Source organism: Callorhinus ursinus, unplaced genomic scaffold (genome assembly GCF_003265705.2).
Source record: "Callorhinus ursinus isolate GAN/ISIS: 27379988/994484 unplaced genomic scaffold, GSC_fseal_2.0 scaffold11, whole genome shotgun sequence".
NCBI classification, from domain to species: domain Eukaryota; kingdom Metazoa; phylum Chordata; class Mammalia; order Carnivora; family Otariidae; genus Callorhinus; species Callorhinus ursinus.
This window is the reverse complement of record NW_027397073.1, coordinates 9,846,958-9,868,861: the sequence shown is the minus strand read 5'-3', so window position 1 is coordinate 9,868,861 and position 21,904 is coordinate 9,846,958. Positions and strand designations below refer to the sequence as shown.

The window sequence follows — 21,904 nt, the reverse complement described above, 5'->3', positions numbered from 1 at the left end:
TGCTCCTAGGTCTTTGTTGTTAAGTTAAATGGAAAATTCAAAACCCAGACTTAGTCCTCTTGCAGTGTTTCCATAGAGCTATTCAATGTATGACAAAAAAAAATATGCAAGGGATCCTTTCCACTCCACCATATCCCCAGCCACTGCTCAATATGTAATCAATAAGATATATGTTTAAAGGTTTAAAAAAAAGTCAGAAAAGTAAACAAGATTATTAAAATTTATGCAAAATCAGTTATAAAGGATGCATTCTAGAACATTTCATATTCACAAATTTAATTATTTACTGAACTATAATAAACTTATCAGTTAAATAAAGGGGATGATCTTGATAATCTTTTATATTGTGTTATATCTATTCCTTTGAGCTTAAATTAGTTAATATGGTTGACTTAATACCAAATTAACTGATAATTTTGAAGACACTATCCAAGTAGTAAATTAGGATGATTTTATCTACTTTTTACACCCAGAAAATGGAATCATCTGCCTATCTCTGAGCCAAAGGCAGACAATTAATGACTGAGCTACCCAGGCGCCCCTCATCTGCCTATCTCTGGAAACAAAACCAAAAACCAGAAAATAAAAAACAAAAATAAAAACACACAACAACAATAACTGGTCCCCACTGATTACTGAAGATGCGACTATTAGCACAGCTTCCAATATATGCTTAATTTGAAAATGTCTGACTGTTTGTAATGCACCAGTGAATGCTGTTGAATCCTTCATATTCTTTCCCATAGCTTCATTGAAATATGATTATTTTTAAATGCCTAAAGTTTCAAAAGGCTGTGTTGAAGTGCTACCCTGCCCCTAATGTCCAAGAGTATAGCTAACATTTTGTTCCATAAATAGAACGAGGCACAGGCATTCTGTGTTTTATTTCTAGAATAGTCCCCTCGTGAACTAATACAGTCAGTCTAAACTGATTATGGTTAAATGGTATGATATTACTAGTCAATTTTAAATTACTTTAAATTTAAAATTTTAATTCTCACTCATTAGGTTTACTACTCCTTGGATAGTAGTAAAAGAATGTATAACATTAATTAAACATTTCTCTAAATTAAAAAAATTTCTCTAAGGGAAAGATTCCTATGAAATAAGTACGATAACTTCTTTCCACCTATATGTATTTTTTTAAGGGTCAATTTTTTTGGGGGGATAATGTATATAAGACTTTCTTTTTTCATTAAACTCATAACTTAAAAGAGAACCCATAGAAAATATATATTAAATATTTCTCAGTTAGAAAATCTTTCAAAATTTATATTCGGTTTGTCATAATAAAAAATCTTAAAGTATTTAGTGGTAAGTATATAAATAAACTATAATAGGAATGAACAGACATTAGTAATCTAAAATAATAAAATAAAATACACATATATGAATTGACACATATATAATTTGACTCCAATTCCAACAAATTTTAAGCTAGCTTCTGCCCCTACAATTGGAGATTATCGAATGGTTTAAATATGTGCTGAACCAATGTGTGATCCTAAATGAGTACTTACATTTTTCTGTGGCTATAATACTTAGGTTGTACCAAGCACTAATCTCTCGATCAAGAGGGTTAGTTGTGATGATTGTGCCATTGTCATCAATACTGAACACTTTGCTTCTGGTCATAGAATACCTGCACCAAAAAAAAAAAAAAAAGTATCCCTTAATTTTATTATTTTGTCTGTGTAACTGTGATATATAAAACCTTTTTGAGGCAATTAGACAAATTAAATGCATGCTCCATATAAGCAAATGTAATGCTGAACAATTTTTAGAAAGGTGCATGCATATATTTAAGATTCAACTCAGTGAGGATTAAAAAGAAAAAAACTACACTAAAATGGTCTCAGATTTAAATTGATGTACCCTAAATCTAAACACATGTAATTCATTCTCAATCCCAAAAGAAAATTTTAATAAGTGAATGATTTAGCTAAAAAGAAATGGCAAAATGTCATTTGCAAAATTAAGTGAAGTACAAATAAATAGCGGTAAAAATTATTGCTTTTTAATCTTTTTTTACCTTTGAAGCAACACAAAGCATATCCTCACCCTAAACTGCTGAGTCTCTTTCCTACACCATATAGATGTTTGCTAAATGTGTATTATAATTACCTGATTGCTGACATATGAGAAATATTTGGTTTTGTTTAAGAAAATGCTTGGATAATATTTAATAAAAATGAGATGTGTGTGTGTATATAGATCCCCCAAAAGTAATGATAGTAGATGGAATATGCTGTTAGAGCATGCATGGAAAGAAGCCAGATAATAAAATTCCCTCATGCAAAAGCCTGAAAACTGATCTCAAACTCCACAATGAAAGGAGCCTTTGAAGTACTCAGCATGTCTTATCCACTTGCAAATGATTAATAGTAAAATTAAAGAAGAGTAATAACTTGGGTTCAATGATGACTTCTCATTGCATGTATATTCCTGAAGACTTTGATGAGACATCAATGAGGTTTGCCATAATTATGTGGCAGGAGATGAGAATATTTTAATCTTGAATTGACAGGTCTCTAAAAATATCACACTGATTTGTAGACTGGTGTTCAGGGGAGAATTAAAATAGAAATTACAGAGACTTAAGCTTCAGAGGAATTTGGTTTTAACTCCACCCCATTTTAAAACTTTATAAGCAATTTACTGACATCCACAAATGGTCACATTACCTACTTAAGAGATTTGTTGACAAGGAGGAACAGTAGTTTAACAGTTACTATTTTGTATTAAACATCTAGAATATCCTGTTTCAATAATAAGCCATTCCAAATAAAACCAATCAAACGTTTGACATAATTTTCAAATAAAAGTTTTTAAAAATCATGACCTTGTGTCATCAGTAACTAGGAAAGATGTGTGCTATACATTTTAGAAAGAGCTTGAGCTAAAAAGCTTAAAATGTGAAGTTTTGATGTTTGGTTCATTTTGGAATTCGTTTTTATGGAACTCTTCATTCCTACAAAAATGCTGAATGAATACCATGTGACTGTGCACTGTTTTCCCATTGCCAACAGCTCTTGCCTGAATGATAAACAAATGGTTCTTCCATGCATGCTCCTCCAGATGCCTGTGCCTCTTGTTCTTAATCCTCACATGCCTCTACAAAAGTATTATTCCCACTTTACAGACAAAGCAACTGAGACACATAAGACCCAACCCCCATATACAAAAGCTGGACTTTTCCAAGTAGGCTGCAGATCCACTGGGTGTTTCAAGGATTTTTAAGCGCTTTCATTAGAATACAGATGAAAGATGTTTAAAGACAGCCTCTTCCACAGGAGAACACTCCTGACATTCCCGAATACCCACAAAGCTCTTCCTGTTTCTCACACACATGACTACTCAGATTATTTATCTTTTTATGTGAATGTTGGTAGGTTCCTTGAAGGACTTTCAAGGAATTGGTCTGAATTCATGGGCTTCGAGTCATTCATAGTATTTCACTATACTATTGTTCAATGTCTATGGGATCAAGAGTTATGTTCACTTTTTTCATTTTTGGTAATGTTAATTTTTGTCCGTTCTTCTCCCACCCCCCGGTTGTCTTGCTGAAGACTGATCAATTTCAGGTCTAATTATTGCATTCTTTCTTCATACCTGCACCCTCATTTTTCTTAAACATTTACCACAAAACTTATAATTCATTTCAAGGCATATTTTCTTATGCTTTTCTGCACTTAACAATGACAACAACGGCACGAACAATTTGTTAAGCCAGTTTATCTCACCCAAGACTTGCTGAAACATACTGGGAATCTCCATACTTCAGAGAAATACCAGGTAATTCTTACATGCAAGGAAAAACTAAATAATATGAGTTATTTGAATTATGTATAATGTAATTTGTTTACTATGTGCAAATTTCTTTCCCCTAAACAGAGAATACCCCGAGAGTAAAATAGAATACCTTTTAATTTCCTTTGGTTTCCATATTTCTTGCCATGTAGTGAGTATTAAGGAAGATATATCACATTAAAACTCAAATTGAAATCATTTAGCATTTGATTTCAAATATGTTTTGGATCTTTGGCTTCCAAACAAACAAACAAACAAAAATGGAGGGGGCGTACCTACTGAAATGTGTTCAAGGGGCTATTTTCATCCTAAGAAACATGACGAGCAGTCTTATATAAAAGGCACCTCTAAATGAAACAATGTCCATAAAAGACATTTAAAAAAGTATTCTTTTGTTAGGTACTAACAAAAAATTTTAAGTAATTAATTTCAGTATAAAGGTAAAAATTATTAGCTAAAATATTCTTGGTAGAAAATAAAGTAACCATCAATAGTGATACTATAAAACACATAACCCCTGTTAACATTTGGTGTGGTTGATTTATTTGACTCAAAGATAGGTAATATTTTTACTGGTAGTAAATATACAACTCTAGTGATTCTGTATTATTTTCAAATCATGCCATGTTTTAAGCTATGTTCATAAGCATCATTGTCAAGCATTTATCATCTATTGTCTTAATTACACTATGATTAGATATTTAAATTGTTTCCAACACTTTATTATTATAAATAATAATATAATAAACATCCTAATCCTTAAAGCATTTTTTTAGAATTATGTATTCTTTAGTATTCTCAGAAGAACAATACATAGTTGAATATATATACCAATTTAAAAAATCTAAATAATTCATTTCTGGGTTATAATTATAATTTTATATATATATACACATATATATAAAATACCACATATATGCTTACATTAATTGCTAAAAGTACTATTACTAAATAAGAACTATATCTACATATTAGAAGGCAGTGTTTTATGATTAGGAATTACACTGGAAAAGTGGGATCATTCCTCTGTCTCAAAAATTTAAAGAAGCTTCTTTGTATCGTAACCCCTCCAAAGTGCAAAGCAGTAGCCACATCTTTTTTTTTTAAAGATTTTATTTATTTATTTATTTGAGAGAGCGAGAATGAGAGAGAGAGAGAGAGCGCACATGAGATGGGGGAGGGTCAGAGGGAGAAGCCGACTCCCCGCTGAGCAGGGAGCCTGATGCGGACTGGATCCCAGGACTCCAGGATCATGACCTGAGCCGAAGGCAGTTGCTTAACCAAATGAGTCACCCAGGCGCCCACATCTTTTTTTTTTTTTTAAGATATTTATTTCTTTATTTGACAGAGAGGGACACAGCGAGAGAGGGAACACAAGCAGGGGGAGTGAGAGAAGGAGAAGCAGGCTTCCCGCTGAGCAGGGAGCCCGATGCGGGGCTCGATCCCAGGACGCTGGGATCATGACCTGAGCCAAAGGCAGGCACTTAAAGACTGAGCCAGCCAGGCACCCAAGTAGCCAGCATCTTAATAAATACATGGAAGTTTGTAAAATTCTCGGAACTGTGAATTGTGGAGAACCGATGAGTAAGGGAAGGTGGTGGAAGGAAACGTAGCAGGTTTTTATGTCTAACCAGGTCTACAAATATTGAAAAAAAATGAAAATATAGTACCTGAAAATAACAGACTAGATTAATAGATGATAATCATTGTTTAATTGCAATACAGAAACTTATTTCTAACCGACTGAATTTATTTCATTTTTACTACTACTACTACTACTAAGTGGTATCCTGGGAAAGCTTTCTCAATTTTTGAATATTAAGTAGTATTTAAATGGAGCACATTTTGGTCAGCTTTGCTTCTGACTTGGCATAATCAACCGTTTCTTTTTCCCTCACTACTTATGCCAAATTAGTAGAGTGGATTTCATTGAATTTTGGTTGGTGTTTGCCTATTTCTTTTACAACTGCAATTGCTTATTTCACTACAACTTTATCAATAGTGAGCTCCCTGTTTTAACTGGTTTAAATTGTTGCAAATTTAATAAGTACCATATAGAGGAATACAGATTTATCTTTATTACATTTCTATGATATTTTATTTTCAGGCTAATTTGTATTCACTCATTTATTAATATGAAGCTGGCCTCCCAAACATACCTGATAGGAGATTTCCTCTGATCTGGATCTATGGCGGAGACCATGCCTACAAATGATCCATGTGGGCTTTCTTCAAAGATTTCAAATAGGTAATAAGGGAGGAGGAAAACAGGAGGTTCATCTTCATCTTCCACCTGGACCCTAATGAAAGTGGTGGAAGCTTCAACATGGTATTCCATGAGCTTCTCATCAACATGGCGGTTTTTAACATTTGCTCTAACACGATATTGGTTCTGGTGCTCAAAATCCACTTTCTACAAAGAAATACAGTGTATAGAAGAAGAAATGGCTTCAGTAACCCAAGGCACTATTTAGAAAAAAAAATTTGGGTTATTAAGTCTCAGTTGCTTTTTAGTCAGATTTCGCTTCTTATGTACTTGGTTTGATCCCTCTAATATTATCAGTAAGCAGCTGCATAGCAAATCCCTGTAAGTGTTTTGTTATTTATGTCTGTTATAAAATGTTTTGGAATAGTAACTATATATTTTTAGGATTAAAATTATACTTGTCTGGGCATAAATATCCTATGGAATTGAGAATTATTTTTTTTTATTTAATATCTTTCCAAAACGTTTATCCTCTAAAAATCTTTAAAAGCATAATAAAATAAAAAACTGTTCTACAAGTAATTTGAGACTCTGTAATAACTCTGTCTCATCTCTAAGTTCCTTTGCTCCCTAAATCATAGATCACAGGTTCTCATTTCAATTACTTAATGAAGCAATAACTGGCTACACAAAATAATTATATGTATTTCTGATTTGTTTGTATTCTTCTGAAAAGTAAATATTGAAAATATATCAACCTTTTTTAATATAACTATTCCTTCTTGTGTCTCATTATTGGTAATTATGTCAAATGTTTGTGAATCATCTTCAATGCTGTAATCCATTTCTGCATTCTCTCCAATGTCATTATCATATGCCATGATTTTTCCTATTGAAGTCCCAGCAGGTGCAGATTCAGAAACAGTCAAGCGGTATAAACCTTTAAAAACAAAATTCAAGATATTTCACACAAATAATAAACATAAGAAATTTCCAATTTTAGCCCCCTATTTTTGTGGACTATGGGAAAACCCATACTCTCACTTTCTACCAGTTACTTTTTCTAAATCACTATCTATCTATCTATCTATCTATCTATCTATCTATCTATCATCTATCTATCTATCTATCATCTATCACTTCTTTATTTTTGTGATCTGTATTTTGTATTTCCCTTATATCCTAGTTGAGCAAGGGAAGGTGGGGGAAGGAAACGTAGCAGGTTTTTATTAATGTCTCTCAAATATAACTTAGGGAGTCTTAGCACCAGTACATATAATTTCCAAATTTCTATTCATATGTATACTTTGTTGATATTTTTGAATTTTTTATTATATCATTTAACCACCTCAAATAAACTTGATAAAAATAGTTTTCAATTTCACTTAAGCATTCTCTGATATCTAAAGTTACTCGTAAATGTAAGTGTGGATTAGAGATGGGAGAGAATAAAGCAAACAAGTGCGCTCTAAGTGTGATAGTTTGATTTTTAGATTCTGAGCCTGAGTGCATTGGCCATAGTAGAAATGAGGGGGGGAAAAAAAGTGGATCCACAGGAGTTAGTGAATGGATGAAGTAGGAAAACCATGAGCTTCTCAGATGACCCCATTGTTTTGGTCACGTGAAAACAATGGCAGTTGTATTTGAAATACACAGATGTAAGTAAAAATAATCGAGCTTTGTTTCCTTTATTTTTCAGAAGTAACTTGCATAAAACTGATAAAGAGTTAGCTATTCATAAATTATTTGTGGTTTATGTTAAAATGGAGGAAATAATCATATATATCAATATTCTAAAGAATGAAATTGGGGGCCTGGATGGCTCATTTGGTTAAGCGTTTGAATTCGGCTCAGGTCCTGATTTTAGGGTCCTGGGATTGAGCCCCACCTTGAGTCCCATGTCTGGCTACCTGCTCAGCGAGGAGACTGCTTCTCCCTCTGCCTCTGCCCCTCCCCACGCTCATGGTCTCTCTCTCTCTCTCTCAGATAAATTAAATCTTTAAAAGAAAAAGTGAAACTTTGTGGAATTTTAAAAAAGCACAAATAAAATTTTTCCTTAAAGAGATTATTGATAGAATATGGCGAGTCACTGCACAGATTGCCTTGTGAGATGTCCTCTCTTTTTTTAACATGGGAGAAATGTTACTTAAAAGCTGCTAATATTTTTACTATTTTCAGGAAGTAACAGCTTAACTCTGCTACAAAGTGGTTTTTTGTTTGTTTGTTTTTGTTTTTTCATTGTGGGAAAATGCATACTTGAGAAAATAGAATTTCAGGAAGTGGGAAGAACAAGCCAAAAGGCCACAAAACCAGCGGCTGAAGTTTTCCAGTGACAGAGAGTAGGTCAATTGCCTGGTGTTGGTTTGTCCATGAACAAGGAGTAGAATGCTAGTACATGATCTCCTAGAGGTAATGGAACAGGACTGGATGATGGCAAATTATTTAGGACAATGGAGGTTATATTAAGGCCTGTGACTTTTTCTCTGAGTGATGTGGTAAGACATTTAAGTGATATGATCTGACCTGCATTACAACAAGATCACTAAAGTTGTGTTGGAAGTTGATCAGAGGAGAACAAAAGCAGAGAGACTAGATGGGAGCCTCTGGTAATAATGGAGACAAATTAAGAGGGTAGCATGATCCCAGGTTGCAAATAAAATTGGTGAGAAATGTTCAGATTATGGATATTTTTAAAAGGTAGAGCCAACAGTACCTGCAGAGGACTGAATTTTGGATGAGAGAAAGAACAGAGGGGAAGTTGACTTCAAAATCTTTAAACATAGTAAGTTTCTATTATCAGAAGAGATTGTGTGTGTGTGTGTGTGTGTGTGTGTGTGTGTGTGTACACACAGAATACTGAAAACCAGGGACTAGCAGGAATTGTGCAGAACTGATCATCGATTCAGCCTGAGTTAGAAATTAGAATTGGCCTAGATTTGACCCAGTGTAATCCAAGTTGGATTGTTTGAATTGAACTGAATTTGAACTGAATGGGTGAGATTATGCCCTAAGCAATGTGAAGGCTGGATTTGGTAGTCTTTGAAATGGGAAAAGCTGTAAAAAGAAGAGGTTTGGAGGAGGAGGCAGGCATGATCAGGAACTCAAATATATGTCAAGTTTAAATGTATATAACATATAAATGAAGATATTGAGTAGACAGTTGGATATCCACATGTGGGGTTCACTGGAGAGGCTCATACTGGGGGTATATATCTGGGAGTTGTCAGCATAGAGGTGGCATTTAAAGTCTTGTGGCCAGATGAGGACATCAAGGAGTGAATGCAAAAGGAGGAGAAATGAGGTCCTAAGGTTGATAGCAGAAATACACCAAAGTTTACAGTATGTAGAGGTGAAGACAAAGCAAGGAAGGCTATTAAAAAGTGACCAGTGAGATAGACAATAAAGTACATGAGAATGGAGTAATCCTGTCAAATCCTGCTGAAAAATCACACTATATTAGGACTGAGAATCATACTATATTAGGACTGAGATTTAGTTGCACATAGATTGATAGAATTGACTAGATCCGTCTGGTCAAGTAGCGTGGTTGAAACAACTGGAGTGGGCTCCAAAGAGTTTAAAAGACAGTAAATAGGTTGATGAGTTTGACAACACTTTAAAAATTCTTTTCTCTAAAAGAAAAGAAAATGAGGCATGGTTAGCTAGATATGGAAGTGGAGTCAATAATGTATATTTATTTTATTTTGTTTTTAAGATGAAAACAACCACCACATGTTTTGAATGTTAATAGTCATTAACAGGCAGCGTGGATACCCTCTACTGAGAGGTGAGGGGAGGTTGTACTTATCAGAGGAGATATGTATTAAATATACAAGACGAGAGGAGGATAATGGGATTCCAATAAGGGGAAGCAGTCTGAACAAGAGTAAGGAGGTCAGCATGCTTCTGTTCTGGAAGAATAGTCAATATACATATTTTCACATGATTATGGTGTGGGATGGAAACAGAGAAAACTATTTTACAGAGTGAGGAAACTTTATGGTGCTAGAATCATGTTCACCCACACTCAAATTTGAAAGTAGTAATGCTATCATCTTACATGAGGGGTCTGGATAATTATAAGAATTTTAGAAAGTATTTTAAATATTCTAACTTATTCAGATATATATCAATGTATACATATGTATACATTGTTATTTATAATTACAGATTGTTTATCAATGTTCGTAGACATATAGTTATATATTATATGCACACATTGTTCTATAATTATATATGCACACTGAAGTATATATATATATATGTATGTATATATATAAAACAATGCTGAAGGGCGCCTGGGTGGCTCAGTTGGTTAAGCGACTGCCTTCGGCTCAGGTCATGATCCTGGAGTCCCGGGATCGAGTCCCGCATTGGGCTCCCTGCTCAGCAGGGAGTCTGCTTCTCCCTCTGACCCTCTTCCCTCTTGTGCTCTCCATCTCTCATTCTCTCTCTGTCAAATAAATAAATAAAATCTTAAAAAAAAAAAGAAAAAAACAGTGGTACACTTTAAAAAAAAAAAAAAACAATGCTGAAGTTGAGAAAAATGAAAAGAAATAAGGATGGCAGCAGAAGCTTCAAGGACATTTTTGTCTCAACAAACATTCCTTGGGGGTACTGCCTTCATGAGTTCTCAACTTATCATTTCACCTTCATCTGAATAAAACATAGTTTATTCAATATATTCACCTGCTATTTTTCTACGTTTAGTATATGGCAGTAATTTTATGAAGTCCTCGGTATTTCAGATTTAATTACACATCACCTTCTTGTCGTTAGGACACACACTTTGTAGAGATAATACATTTTATAACATGAAGATGAAGGTCACAAACTGCTGCCTTGTTGCCTAAATTCCATCCAAAGAGGAGCTGTTTCATTGACTCATAAAGAAATGAGGACATGTGGCTCAAATTGTACAAAGCTGCAATGATGTAGGATGAATGTTTAAAAATTTTGTGTAAAGCTTGGTGACTATAGTTAATAATACTATATTGTATAATGGGAATTTACTGAGAGAACATCTCAGGTGCTCTCACCATACCCACACACCCACACAAGGTAACAATGTGAGGAGATGGATATGTTAATTAGTTTGACTGTAGTAATGATTCTGCTATGTATATGATATCAAAACATCATGCTGTATACCTTAAATATATACCATTTTTATTTTTTAAAAAATGGCCACATTAACCTGAAAAATTTAAAATTTGACAATAGCACAGAAATAAACATCCAGATTTCCAATATTTCTTGAAAAGTCAGAAGCTCTGATAACTCTGGGCCTGCCACAAATTAGCTGAACTGAATCCCGTCTGCATCATTTAGAGGTGTGTGTGTGTGTGTGTGTGTGTGTGTGTGTAAGAGAGAGAGATCTACTTTTCTCTTTGATACATACTTATATATTCCTCCTATCATGATAATTGCTCACGATTTCTAAAATTGCTTCTAAATGTATTTCTGTAGCTAAGGCAGAATCCTCTGAGGGGGGAGGTGAATCCTAAGAAAAAAAATAATTTCTCTTAAGAATTTCACAAGAAATTCCTTCTGAAGCACACCAAGTGATTTAACTTGTATTTATAACTCAAATTATCAGAGCAGTTGGGGCCTATTCATGCTACAAAAGTAAAAGATACCCACACATATATGGTCAGTTAATTTATGATAAAGGAGCCAAAAATATGCAATAGGAAAACGTCAGTTTCTTCTTTTTATAAAGATCTTATTTATTTATCTGACAGAGAGACACACATTGAGAGAGGGAACATAAGCAGGGGGAGTGGAAGAGGGAGAAGCAGGCTTCCCGCTGAGCAAGGAGCCCAATGTGGGGTTTGATCCCAGGACCCTCGGATCATGACCTGAGCTAAAGCCAGAGGCTTAACGACTGAGCCGCCCAGGTGCCCCAAAATGTCAGTTTCTTTAATAAAAGGTGCTGAAAAAATTGGACAACCAAATGCAAAAGAATGCAACAGAGCTATTGTCTTAACCATACACAAAAATTAACTAAAAATGGATTAGGGGGGCGCCTGGGTGGCTCAGTTGGTTAAGCGACTGCCTTCGGCTCGGGTCATGATCCTGGAGTCCCGGGATCGAGTCCCACATCGGGCTCCCTGCTCAGCGGGGAGTCTGCTTCTCCCTCTGACCCTCTTCCCTCTCGTGCTCTCTCTCATTCTCTCTCTCTCAAATAAATAAATAAATAATCTTTAAAAAAAATAAAAAAAAATAAAAAATAAAAATGGATTAAAGACTTGAACTAAGACCTGAAACCATAAAACTCTTAGAAGAAAACACAGGCAGTTAGCTCCTTGACCTAGGTCTTGGTGATGTTTTTTTTAATCTGACACCAAAAACAAAAGCAACAAAAGAAAAAATGAGTGGACCATATCAAACTAAAAAGCTTCTTCACAGCAAAGGAAACTATCAAAAGGATGAAAAGGCAACTTACTGAATGGGAGGAAATATTTGTTAATCATATATCTGATAAGGGACTAATAACCAAAATATATAGGAACTCATAGAACTCAATATCAAATAATAATAATAATAATAATGGGCAGAAGATCTGAATAGACATTTTTCCAAAGAAGGCATACAGATGGCTAACAGGTACATGAGACAATGCTCTATATCATTAATCATCAGGGAAATGTGAATCAAAACCACAATGAAATATTACCTCACACCTGTTGGAATGGCTATTATTCAAATACCAGAAATAACAAGTGTTGGTGAGAATGTGTAGGAAAGGGAACCCTTGTGTACTGTAAGTGGGAATGTAAATCGGGGCAGCCACTACGGAGAGCAGTATGGTGTTTTTTTGAAAAATTAAATGTAAAACTACCTTATGGTCCAGCAATTGCACTTCTGGGTATCCATCCGAAGAAAATGAAAACACCTATTAAAAAAGATATCTGCACTCCCATGTTCATTGCATTATTATTCACAATAGCCAAAATACGGAAACAACCTAACTGTCCATCAGTGGATGAATGGATAAAGAAATTATAATACACACACACACACACACACACACACACACACACATACACACATTACTTGGCCATAAAAAAGAATGAAATCTTGTCATTTGCAAGAACATGGATGGACCTCAAGAGCATTAGGCTAAGTGAAATAAGTCAAAAAAGACAAAGACTATATGGTCTCTCTTATATGTGAAATATTATATATATATTTTTTTCATATATATATATATCATAGGTGAATACAGAAATAGGTGAATTGTGTTTATTTCTGTTTTTGGTTTTAATATATTGAATAAAAATAAAATTAAAATTAAAAAATAAAATATTATCATTTCAAACCATTACTGTGGTAAGTAGAAAAATGAATCCCCAAAATATGTGTTCTAATTCCCCAGAACCTATGAACATATTACACAAAGTGGCAAAAGGGAATTAAGGTTGCAGGTGGAATTCATATTGCTAATTAGCTGATCTTGAGAGGCGGAGATTGTCTTGGTTCATCCAAGTGGGCCTGGTCTAATCACATCAGTCCTTAAAAGTGAAGAGGCAAAAGTGTGGGTCAGAGAGATGACAGTGTGTGTAGGATCCGACCCCTTTGGCTATGTTTCAGGTACTTGAGTTATATCCAAGAATCAGAGAGACACCTTAAGGAGCTAATAGTGTCCTTCAGCTGACAGCCATCAAGGAAACAGAGACCTTAATCCTACAAACACAAAGAACTGAATTTTGCCAACAATCAAATCCAAAGAAATGGATTCTCCCCTGGATCCTTGGGAAGGGAACACAGCCCTGCAGACACCTTGAACTTAATCTGGTGACACCTGTAACGGATTTCATTAAGATAATAATTTAAGACATGAAGTTTGTGGAAATTATTATAGAAGCAATTAAAAGAAAACACATTACTCTTTCACTTGTATTTGACTTTTCACACTAATAAAAATTATCACACAGAATAATTAAAAATTATTTTATATAATTCTAATGCTGTTGCAGTGCTTTAGATGTAAACGCTAACACCTGCTTATATTTGACATACGTATAATTACGTCATAATGAAAATTCAAGATGTTTTCTACTTACGTTCCTTAAATATAGGTTTATTGTCGTTCACATCAGAAAGTTTAATTAATACACTTGTTGTTCCAGACAGTGCCCCAGGCAGACCAATCATATCTTTGGCTTGAATAATTACCCAATACTCATCTTGCAGTTCTCTATCCATTTTAGAAGATATTCTTATGACTCCTTTAAAAATGTAATAAAACTTCAATTATTATTTCATTATTAACCACGGTATCCTAGTTAATTTCTTAAGAATTCAATCATGTAATCATTCTTTTGACACATTTTAAACCACTATAATGTGCTAGACACTGCCCTGAAGAAAAAATAATAATAATAATAAACACCAACTCTGCCTGGAGTTTAGAATAGTCACCAAATACTAAGAACACTAGTAGACCCTTAATAAAATAACTACGTTAATAAAATCTGCAGGTAGAAAACAGGGATATCTTATTTTTACCTCAAATCATTTTCTGCTGTCTTCTCTAAAATAATATTAGTGTGTTACAATTAACTTTTCCCTTAAATTTGAAAGAAGTTAATTATGAATAAATGTATAAATTACAACAACAAATTTATGTAAAAAAATATTGTGTACCTGTGATGTTAAAGTCTATTTTAAGTCATTATTTGTGAAGAAGGTTTGTTTTTGACCGACAGTTATTCATAATCTACGAATAGAGATAAATATATACTCAGATTTTCAAACTCATGATGGACCATAATAAATGTAATAAATATCAACTTTCTATAAAATTACTTAGTGAAAAAGTAATTATAACTGATAAGAAGAAAACCAGGAAAAATTTCAGGTGGTGCATAGGACAAGGGATGCTGGCCTAAAGATTTTGGGAACATTAACACAAAGAAAGAGAATGGCCAGTCCTCAAATATGTCTGGGAAAAAGTGTACATTAAAAAATTGTGAGACCTCTCAAAACAAAAAAGGATAAATTGGACCATATTGTGACGGCATTTTAATTTGGACTAAAGTATTTTACAAGTATAATCTTTTATATAAATCACTATAGAGGGCGCCTGGGTGGCTCAGTTGGTTAAGCGACTGCCTTCGGCTCAGGTCATGATCCTGGAGTCCCGGGATCGAGTCCCACGTCGGGCTCCCTGCTCAGCGGGGAGTCTGCTTCTCCCTCTGACCCTCTTCCCTCTCGTGCTTTCTATCTCTGATTCTCTCTCTCTCTCAGATAAATAAATAAAATCTTTAAAAAAATAAATAAATCACTATAGAAAACAGTGAATGTATTAAACAGACACTGGAAGTATCTCCCAATGTTTGACTCTGGAGAGAACTGGGTATGAAGTATCTCATGTGGTTTTAGTTTGCATTTCCATGATGACTACTGAGGTTAATCATTTTTAATATGTTTGCAGGCTTTTTGTATATCAAATTTTGGTCAATTGTTTTAAATGTCTTTCAGCATATTTTTAAATTGGGTTTTCTTTTTCCTATTGATTTGTTGTAATCTTTATATATGTTTTATACCTTACACACAAATGATTTGTGGTATAGATTTGGAAAATTCGATTTCTGAAAGTTAGAAAAATCAGCTAAAAGACTAAAAAGAATTAAATGTTTAAAAGTACAATCAATTTATTTATTGAAACATCAGGTCTACTGTACAACATGTTTATAAGCAGAAGATTTTTGCTCTGACATTTGCCTACTTAGAATCCTGTTGAATTAACATAACAATAAAAAATAAAAAAAAAGAATCCTGTTGAATTGCACTTTATTTCATTCAGAAATACCTGTTGTTGGCTCAATAGAGAAATATGGTTGGCCTTGTAGTAAACTGTACAGGAGACGAGCATTATTGCCACTTGAAGGATCATCAGCATCATTTGCTGTCACTTGGATGACTAATGTTCCTGAAGAAAATATAAATAGTAACAAGAACTTAAGACTGTGGTATTATTGAACAATGTGGTATTACTGAGCAATGCATTCAGTTCTATACAGCATTGTTTCTTTAGCAAGCAAGATGATGATATACAATGAAAGATGAACCTCCCTTATTCAGAATAATAAAAGTAATACCATTCTGTATAAAAAAGAGAATATAGTCTCATGCAACATAGCCCTAATTCCTATATGCAATGTAGAATTTTAAACATGTAGATCTGTGCCATAATGAATTATAACTATTAAACGATCCATTACAAGATCCATTCAGGACCTTTCAAAGGTGTATTATTAGTGGAAGAATGAAAAGGGAATTGGAAGCAGTTTACTTTAAAAATCATATTGTGACCTGTAACTCAAAAAAGTCACAGAATGTTGATAAAATATTAATAAAAATTATTGAAATGTGCTTGAGTTAGTATCAAGTTGAGGAAGTGCACAATTATCTTGCCTGTTTAATTCCCTTCTATAAAATACTTACTTTGAAGAATTCTTTTTTTTAAAGTACAAAGCAAAATCTACCAGATATTGATAGTGTTCTCATTAAAATTCAGTAACAATCAATAAAACACAATGTAAGTATTTGTACATTTAAACTCCATTCTTAAATCAAACATATTTCTTAAAAATATTGAGCTTTTTAATCATCTTTATGTAAACATAGAATAGCATTATGGGTCTTGTTGGAAATCTGCATTTATTGAAACATTATGTTCTGTGTGAATAAGATGGCAACATGAACAACACAGAATCAAATAGCTTATGTGATTTTCTTCACAACTAGCATCATTACTATTTTCATTACAACCTAATTTTATAAACTGAAACACTCTAAGAGGAAGCCCTTCTATTCTTCTGCAATAAAATTGTTGAAACTTTTACCGTCGCCCTCAAATGTATGTAGTATTTTCTCTTTTGTCTTAGTATTTTGTTAGTTACTTAACACTTGTTGTATACTATACAAGCACACAAAATGTAAACACCTTAGTTTCAAGTGTTTTACAACACATTTGTGTTGTGACAACATGGATGGACCTTAAGGGCAGTATGCTAAGCCAGATAAGGCAAACAGAGAAAGACAAAGATATCACTTATATGTGAAATCTAGAAAAGCTGAGCTCATAGAAACAGAGGGTAAACTGCTGCTTAACAGGGGTTTAGGGTGGGAGAATTGAGTAAATGTTGATCAAAGCCTAGAAAACTGCAATTAGAAAATGAGTAAGTTCTGAAGAGCTAATGCACAGCATGGTAATTACAGTCAACAATATTATATTGTATATTTCAAAGTTGCTAAGAGACTTGATCTTAATGGTCTCCCCCTCCACACACACAGAAGATAACTATATGATGTGATGAAGATGCTATTTCAAGGTGGTAACTATATATTGCAATATATAAATGTATCAAATCAACATATGGTAGACCTTAAATTTACACAATGTATATGTCGAATATATCTCAATAAAATAATAAATAAATCAACAAATAATCAGCAAATAATAAAAGGCATTTCTGTAGTAATTGTCAACAGTTATTCTAGGAAAAGGATTCTTAGGGACCATCAATTCAGTTTGTATTGGGCAAGAGTTGTTCTTTTAACTACCCTATGTGCACACATCCATTTACTTTTTCTACATTTCCTCTCTCTGTGTCCATTTAATTTCTTTCTATAGGAGTGTCCCATCCCTAGATTCCAGAACTAGACTACCTGTTTAGTCTAGCTTCAGGAGCAATAGTCAAAATCATTTTATGGTTAGTTGTTGACCAAAAGAAATTCTTACTATTAAGACTTTAGACTATACAAATGAGTACCAGGAAGATAATGAAAATGCACTGACTCACAGATCACCCCGTACTTCATTTATAGAAAAACAAGTTACAAAGTTAGGGTTTTTTTTCCCCATTTTTTTTCAAGCACATTTTAAATTGATGCTTCATTTACTTCTAAGCAGAACATACCTCTTCAATGTTCTAATGTATCACTCCCTTGCTCTCTACTAAACAGAAAACCTAATATAATATACTAATGAATCACATAAAATAATTTCTCTGAGTGTGTGGAAAATTCAAACAAACTCTTAGAAATTAAGTGGATAAAAACAATATTATAAATACTCACAATAACTTTCTAATGTGAATTTATTAGGAAGTTAAATTTCTGGGGAAATATTTATTATTCTCTCTTATAAGATTTATAGCTGTTTTAAATCAAAGTACCAAATCTATGGAATTGAGATAATTCTACAATGTTCCAATGGCACCCAGTGCTTGATAATGGACATTAACTACTAGTGATTTACTCCTTATATTTGTGTGTGTGTGTGTATGTGTGTGAGACCGCGCATATACATGTCTATTCTATTTTAAGTTACCACAAAGATATATACAATAAATTAAGATGATAAAAATGTGCAACAGAATTTCAAAAAAATCATTTCATATAGTTTAATTCTTATGATTTATAAATTATTGGTTGTAAAATTCAGAAAGAACTTAGCAATGTTTAATTCTTATATCACTCTAATTATATAACTTTCTTTTATTTACTTCAGCTGTTTCCTGCTTTTTTTTATTGACATCACAATTCATTAAATACAAGTTAAGCAACTTTAAACCCTCTTAGATATTTTCTAGAAGGTTTTTCTAAAAAAAATCAAAAGACATAAGCCTATATATTTTTCTAATAGTTATTTAAATACTACAGAAATCTTCAAGAAATAGTCAAGTAACATAAACTGTAATAAAAAATAAACATCAGAGTAGCTGAGAAATACAAAAACCTTTGATATGATTTTTTTTTTATGTTTTCCATTTATGTTTTCCTTGTCATTTGTAAAAGAATCTATGTGTATTCACTCGCAGTTAGGAATTAGCTATATGTTATACACAAAATTGAAACAAAAAATCACTGTAAGACCAATAATGTGTCCTTCAATTAAAAAAATCAGTAACTGTTCACAGTCCCCTTCCCCCCTTTTCCTATTACCAGTTAAATATAGGTAAAGGGACACTTCACGTTTGAAACAAATAAATGTTTAATTGCTACTCATTGTTATACAAACATATGTAACCCTTCCTTTATTTGTCAGTAAACTCAGAGCGGCACTATTCACATTTGAATCAAAACAATTAGCATGGGGAAGGGGAAAATGAAGGGGCAGAAATCCGAGGGGGAGTCGAACCATGAGAGACTATGGACTCTGAGAAACAAACTGAGGGTTCTAGAGGGGAGGGGGTGGGGGATGGGTTAGCCTGGTGATGGGTATTAAAGAGGGCATGTATTGAATGGAGCACTGGGTGTTATATGCAAACAATGAATCATGGAACACTACATCAAAAACTAATGATGTAATGTATGGTGATTAAAATAACATAATAAAAAAAATGAATAGCACAGGGATGCTCTTTTCAAGTACAGTAGACTTTCTAGGCTTACATAATCACTATTTTTTATGTCATGATTTTTGTTTACTGTAAGAATCACTCTGAACAGTTTTATGGGAACTGTGACTCCAATCTCCTGGTCATCCCATTCCCTAACAATACTTGCCCATCACTATAAATTGAAGCTGATTCTAAAATATTGTGGGCATTATTCTACATAAGAACATAATGTATACAGGCCTGTCTCAAACATACTTGTGGAACTATTTTTAAATGTTTATTTTCATAGGAGAAGGCATTTTGAATTTTTGATGACTAAAATTCAATGATGTTTTAACTTTAGAAAATGAACCAACATAATTTGTGGCACTAATGGCTTAAAAAAGAAAAATATAAAGCAAAAATTCTCATTAGATATATAAAACACATTGGAAAATATTCCATTTCTATTTTCAATAAAAGCTCAGAAAATTAGGGAAAAAGGCAGTTTTCCAAATTTGATAAAGCGCATTTTTAAACTTTGACAGCAATCATATTTAATTGTGAAGAGTTAGAACTTTTCCTTCTGAAGTAGTTAAAAAGCAAGAAGTTTATTATCACTGCTATGTTTTAAAGCATTGTATTGAACCTCTTAGACAATGGAATGAGACAATGCCATGTATACTGAAATGAATGATTAAAGATGATGTTGATGACGGACCAAAAATCCATATATGGTGGATGGATGGATGGATGGATGGATGGATGGATGGATGGATGAATGGATAGATAGATGATAGATAGATAAATAGATAGATAAATATAGATAGATATTGGAAACATTTTTTTAAATTACAAAAATTATTCAAAGGCAACAGTATTTTTGTTAGAAAATCAAGCAGAATATACCTAAAAAAAAGTTTACAGGAGAATATTAAATTACTAAATTAGAAAGGTCACAGGAATTTTTTAATACACAAAACTCCATTTTTATGTATACCAGAAATATATATTTATAAAATATTCAACTAAATGCATAACATATATAACAAAAAAAAATATCCAGGAATATCTAAACAAAAAATTTTAAAGATCTCTACAATGAAACTAAAGAGAAATTAATGATCAAAAAGGAAGAAAAATACTGGGTTTATGAATTTGATAAGTACATAGAGGTATCAACAAATAGATCCATAGTGTAAATGCTATCCTAATCAAAATCCTAGTAAGTTGTATTACTGGATAAATGGATACATATGAAATATGTATGGAAATGCAAAGAACCAAGCAAGGCCAAGACGATTTTGATGAACAACATCTGGAGGACTTGCACTAACAGACAGCAAGGTTTAGGACACAACCACAGCAATAAAGACAATATAGTGTTAGTCCCTGGAGCCACAAAAGATGATAAAACCGACTGGAGATTCAGAACCCAAATCATACATATGTGGGGAACTCATTCATTCAATGGTGGCATAGTTGAGCATTGGAGAATCATTTCAATAAAAACTGCAGGGTCAACTGGATATCTCCATCCATCTACACATCTGTCCATTGGTTATCGCTCTTTTGATCTAGAATTTGGCACATGCTTGACACCATTCACAAAAATCAGTTTAAAATAAATTGTAGATATAAATGTGAAAGGTATATAACACAAATATGACAGAATAATGAAACTTCCATAAAAATAGGAAATTTTTTGTATAACATCAGGGCAAAAATACAAATGCCAACACTTCTTAATCAGGATTGGGTGATTGATAACCTGATATTTGTCTCAATGCCCAAATCCCTGTTTTTGTTTATTAGACATACTCATTTGTTCCTTTTACCCATCCTGGATTGGTTGCTCTTACTCTATTGAAATGGCATTCAGTAGAATATTATCCTTAATGGTGCTTTACTTAATCAGTGTATGAAGCATGGTACATGCCTAACATATGAACCAACCTGCTTAGCCTCTTCATTCATTTCATCAACATTTTATTGTGCTCTCACTAAAACTGACAAAGTTGGCTTAACTACACTGGTGGATCAAAAATTAAAGTTTCTTTATATTAGGCTAGTAATAAAGTTACTTCTAAAGGACAAATGATATATATGTACATTAATGAAAAATGCTTTATACAGATTATTTTAACTTTAAATATATCACCAGAAAGATATTTTTCACATGTAAACTGATGAAATAATCAGTTTCTTAGCTTAATTTTGTTTTTCTGAACAGTGCCCTGGGTTATCACTAGCCTTCTTTCAGATTTAATCATGTCTTAAAAGGAGACATTTTATTCAATGCCCGTATGTCTCATAAACTACTTCTCATATGCCATGGAAGAGCTGCAAGTACAAAGTAGATGTCCCCCAGATTCACTCTGGCTTACTATAATGCACCTACTAATAATATTTAAAAAATAAAAAATCAGGACCAAATGCTTTCTGGACAAAATGCCCCCCCAAAATAGGATTAAACAGGGCTGTCCTGGGTAAAACTGGGTATCTGATCACTATTATAAAACCTTCCCGATTTTCCTGGCTGTCATCTGAA

General features: G+C 33.2%; 1 protein-coding gene across 1 annotated transcript in view; it reads right to left on the bottom strand.

Moving 5' to 3' along the window:
* The window catches only part of CDH19 (cadherin 19), a 104,659-nt gene that overhangs the window by 42,190 nt on the left and 40,565 nt on the right, over positions 1-21,904 (bottom strand). The window contains exons 4-8 of the mRNA XM_025886740.2: positions 15,837-15,956; positions 14,086-14,250; positions 6,775-6,956; positions 5,970-6,223; positions 1,521-1,642 (exon numbers count right to left, since the gene is read on the bottom strand). Of these exons, the coding sequence (XP_025742525.1) occupies positions 1,521-1,642; positions 5,970-6,223; positions 6,775-6,956; positions 14,086-14,250; positions 15,837-15,956 (843 nt within the window). The remainder of the gene's footprint in view (positions 1-1,520; positions 1,643-5,969; positions 6,224-6,774; positions 6,957-14,085; positions 14,251-15,836; positions 15,957-21,904) is intronic.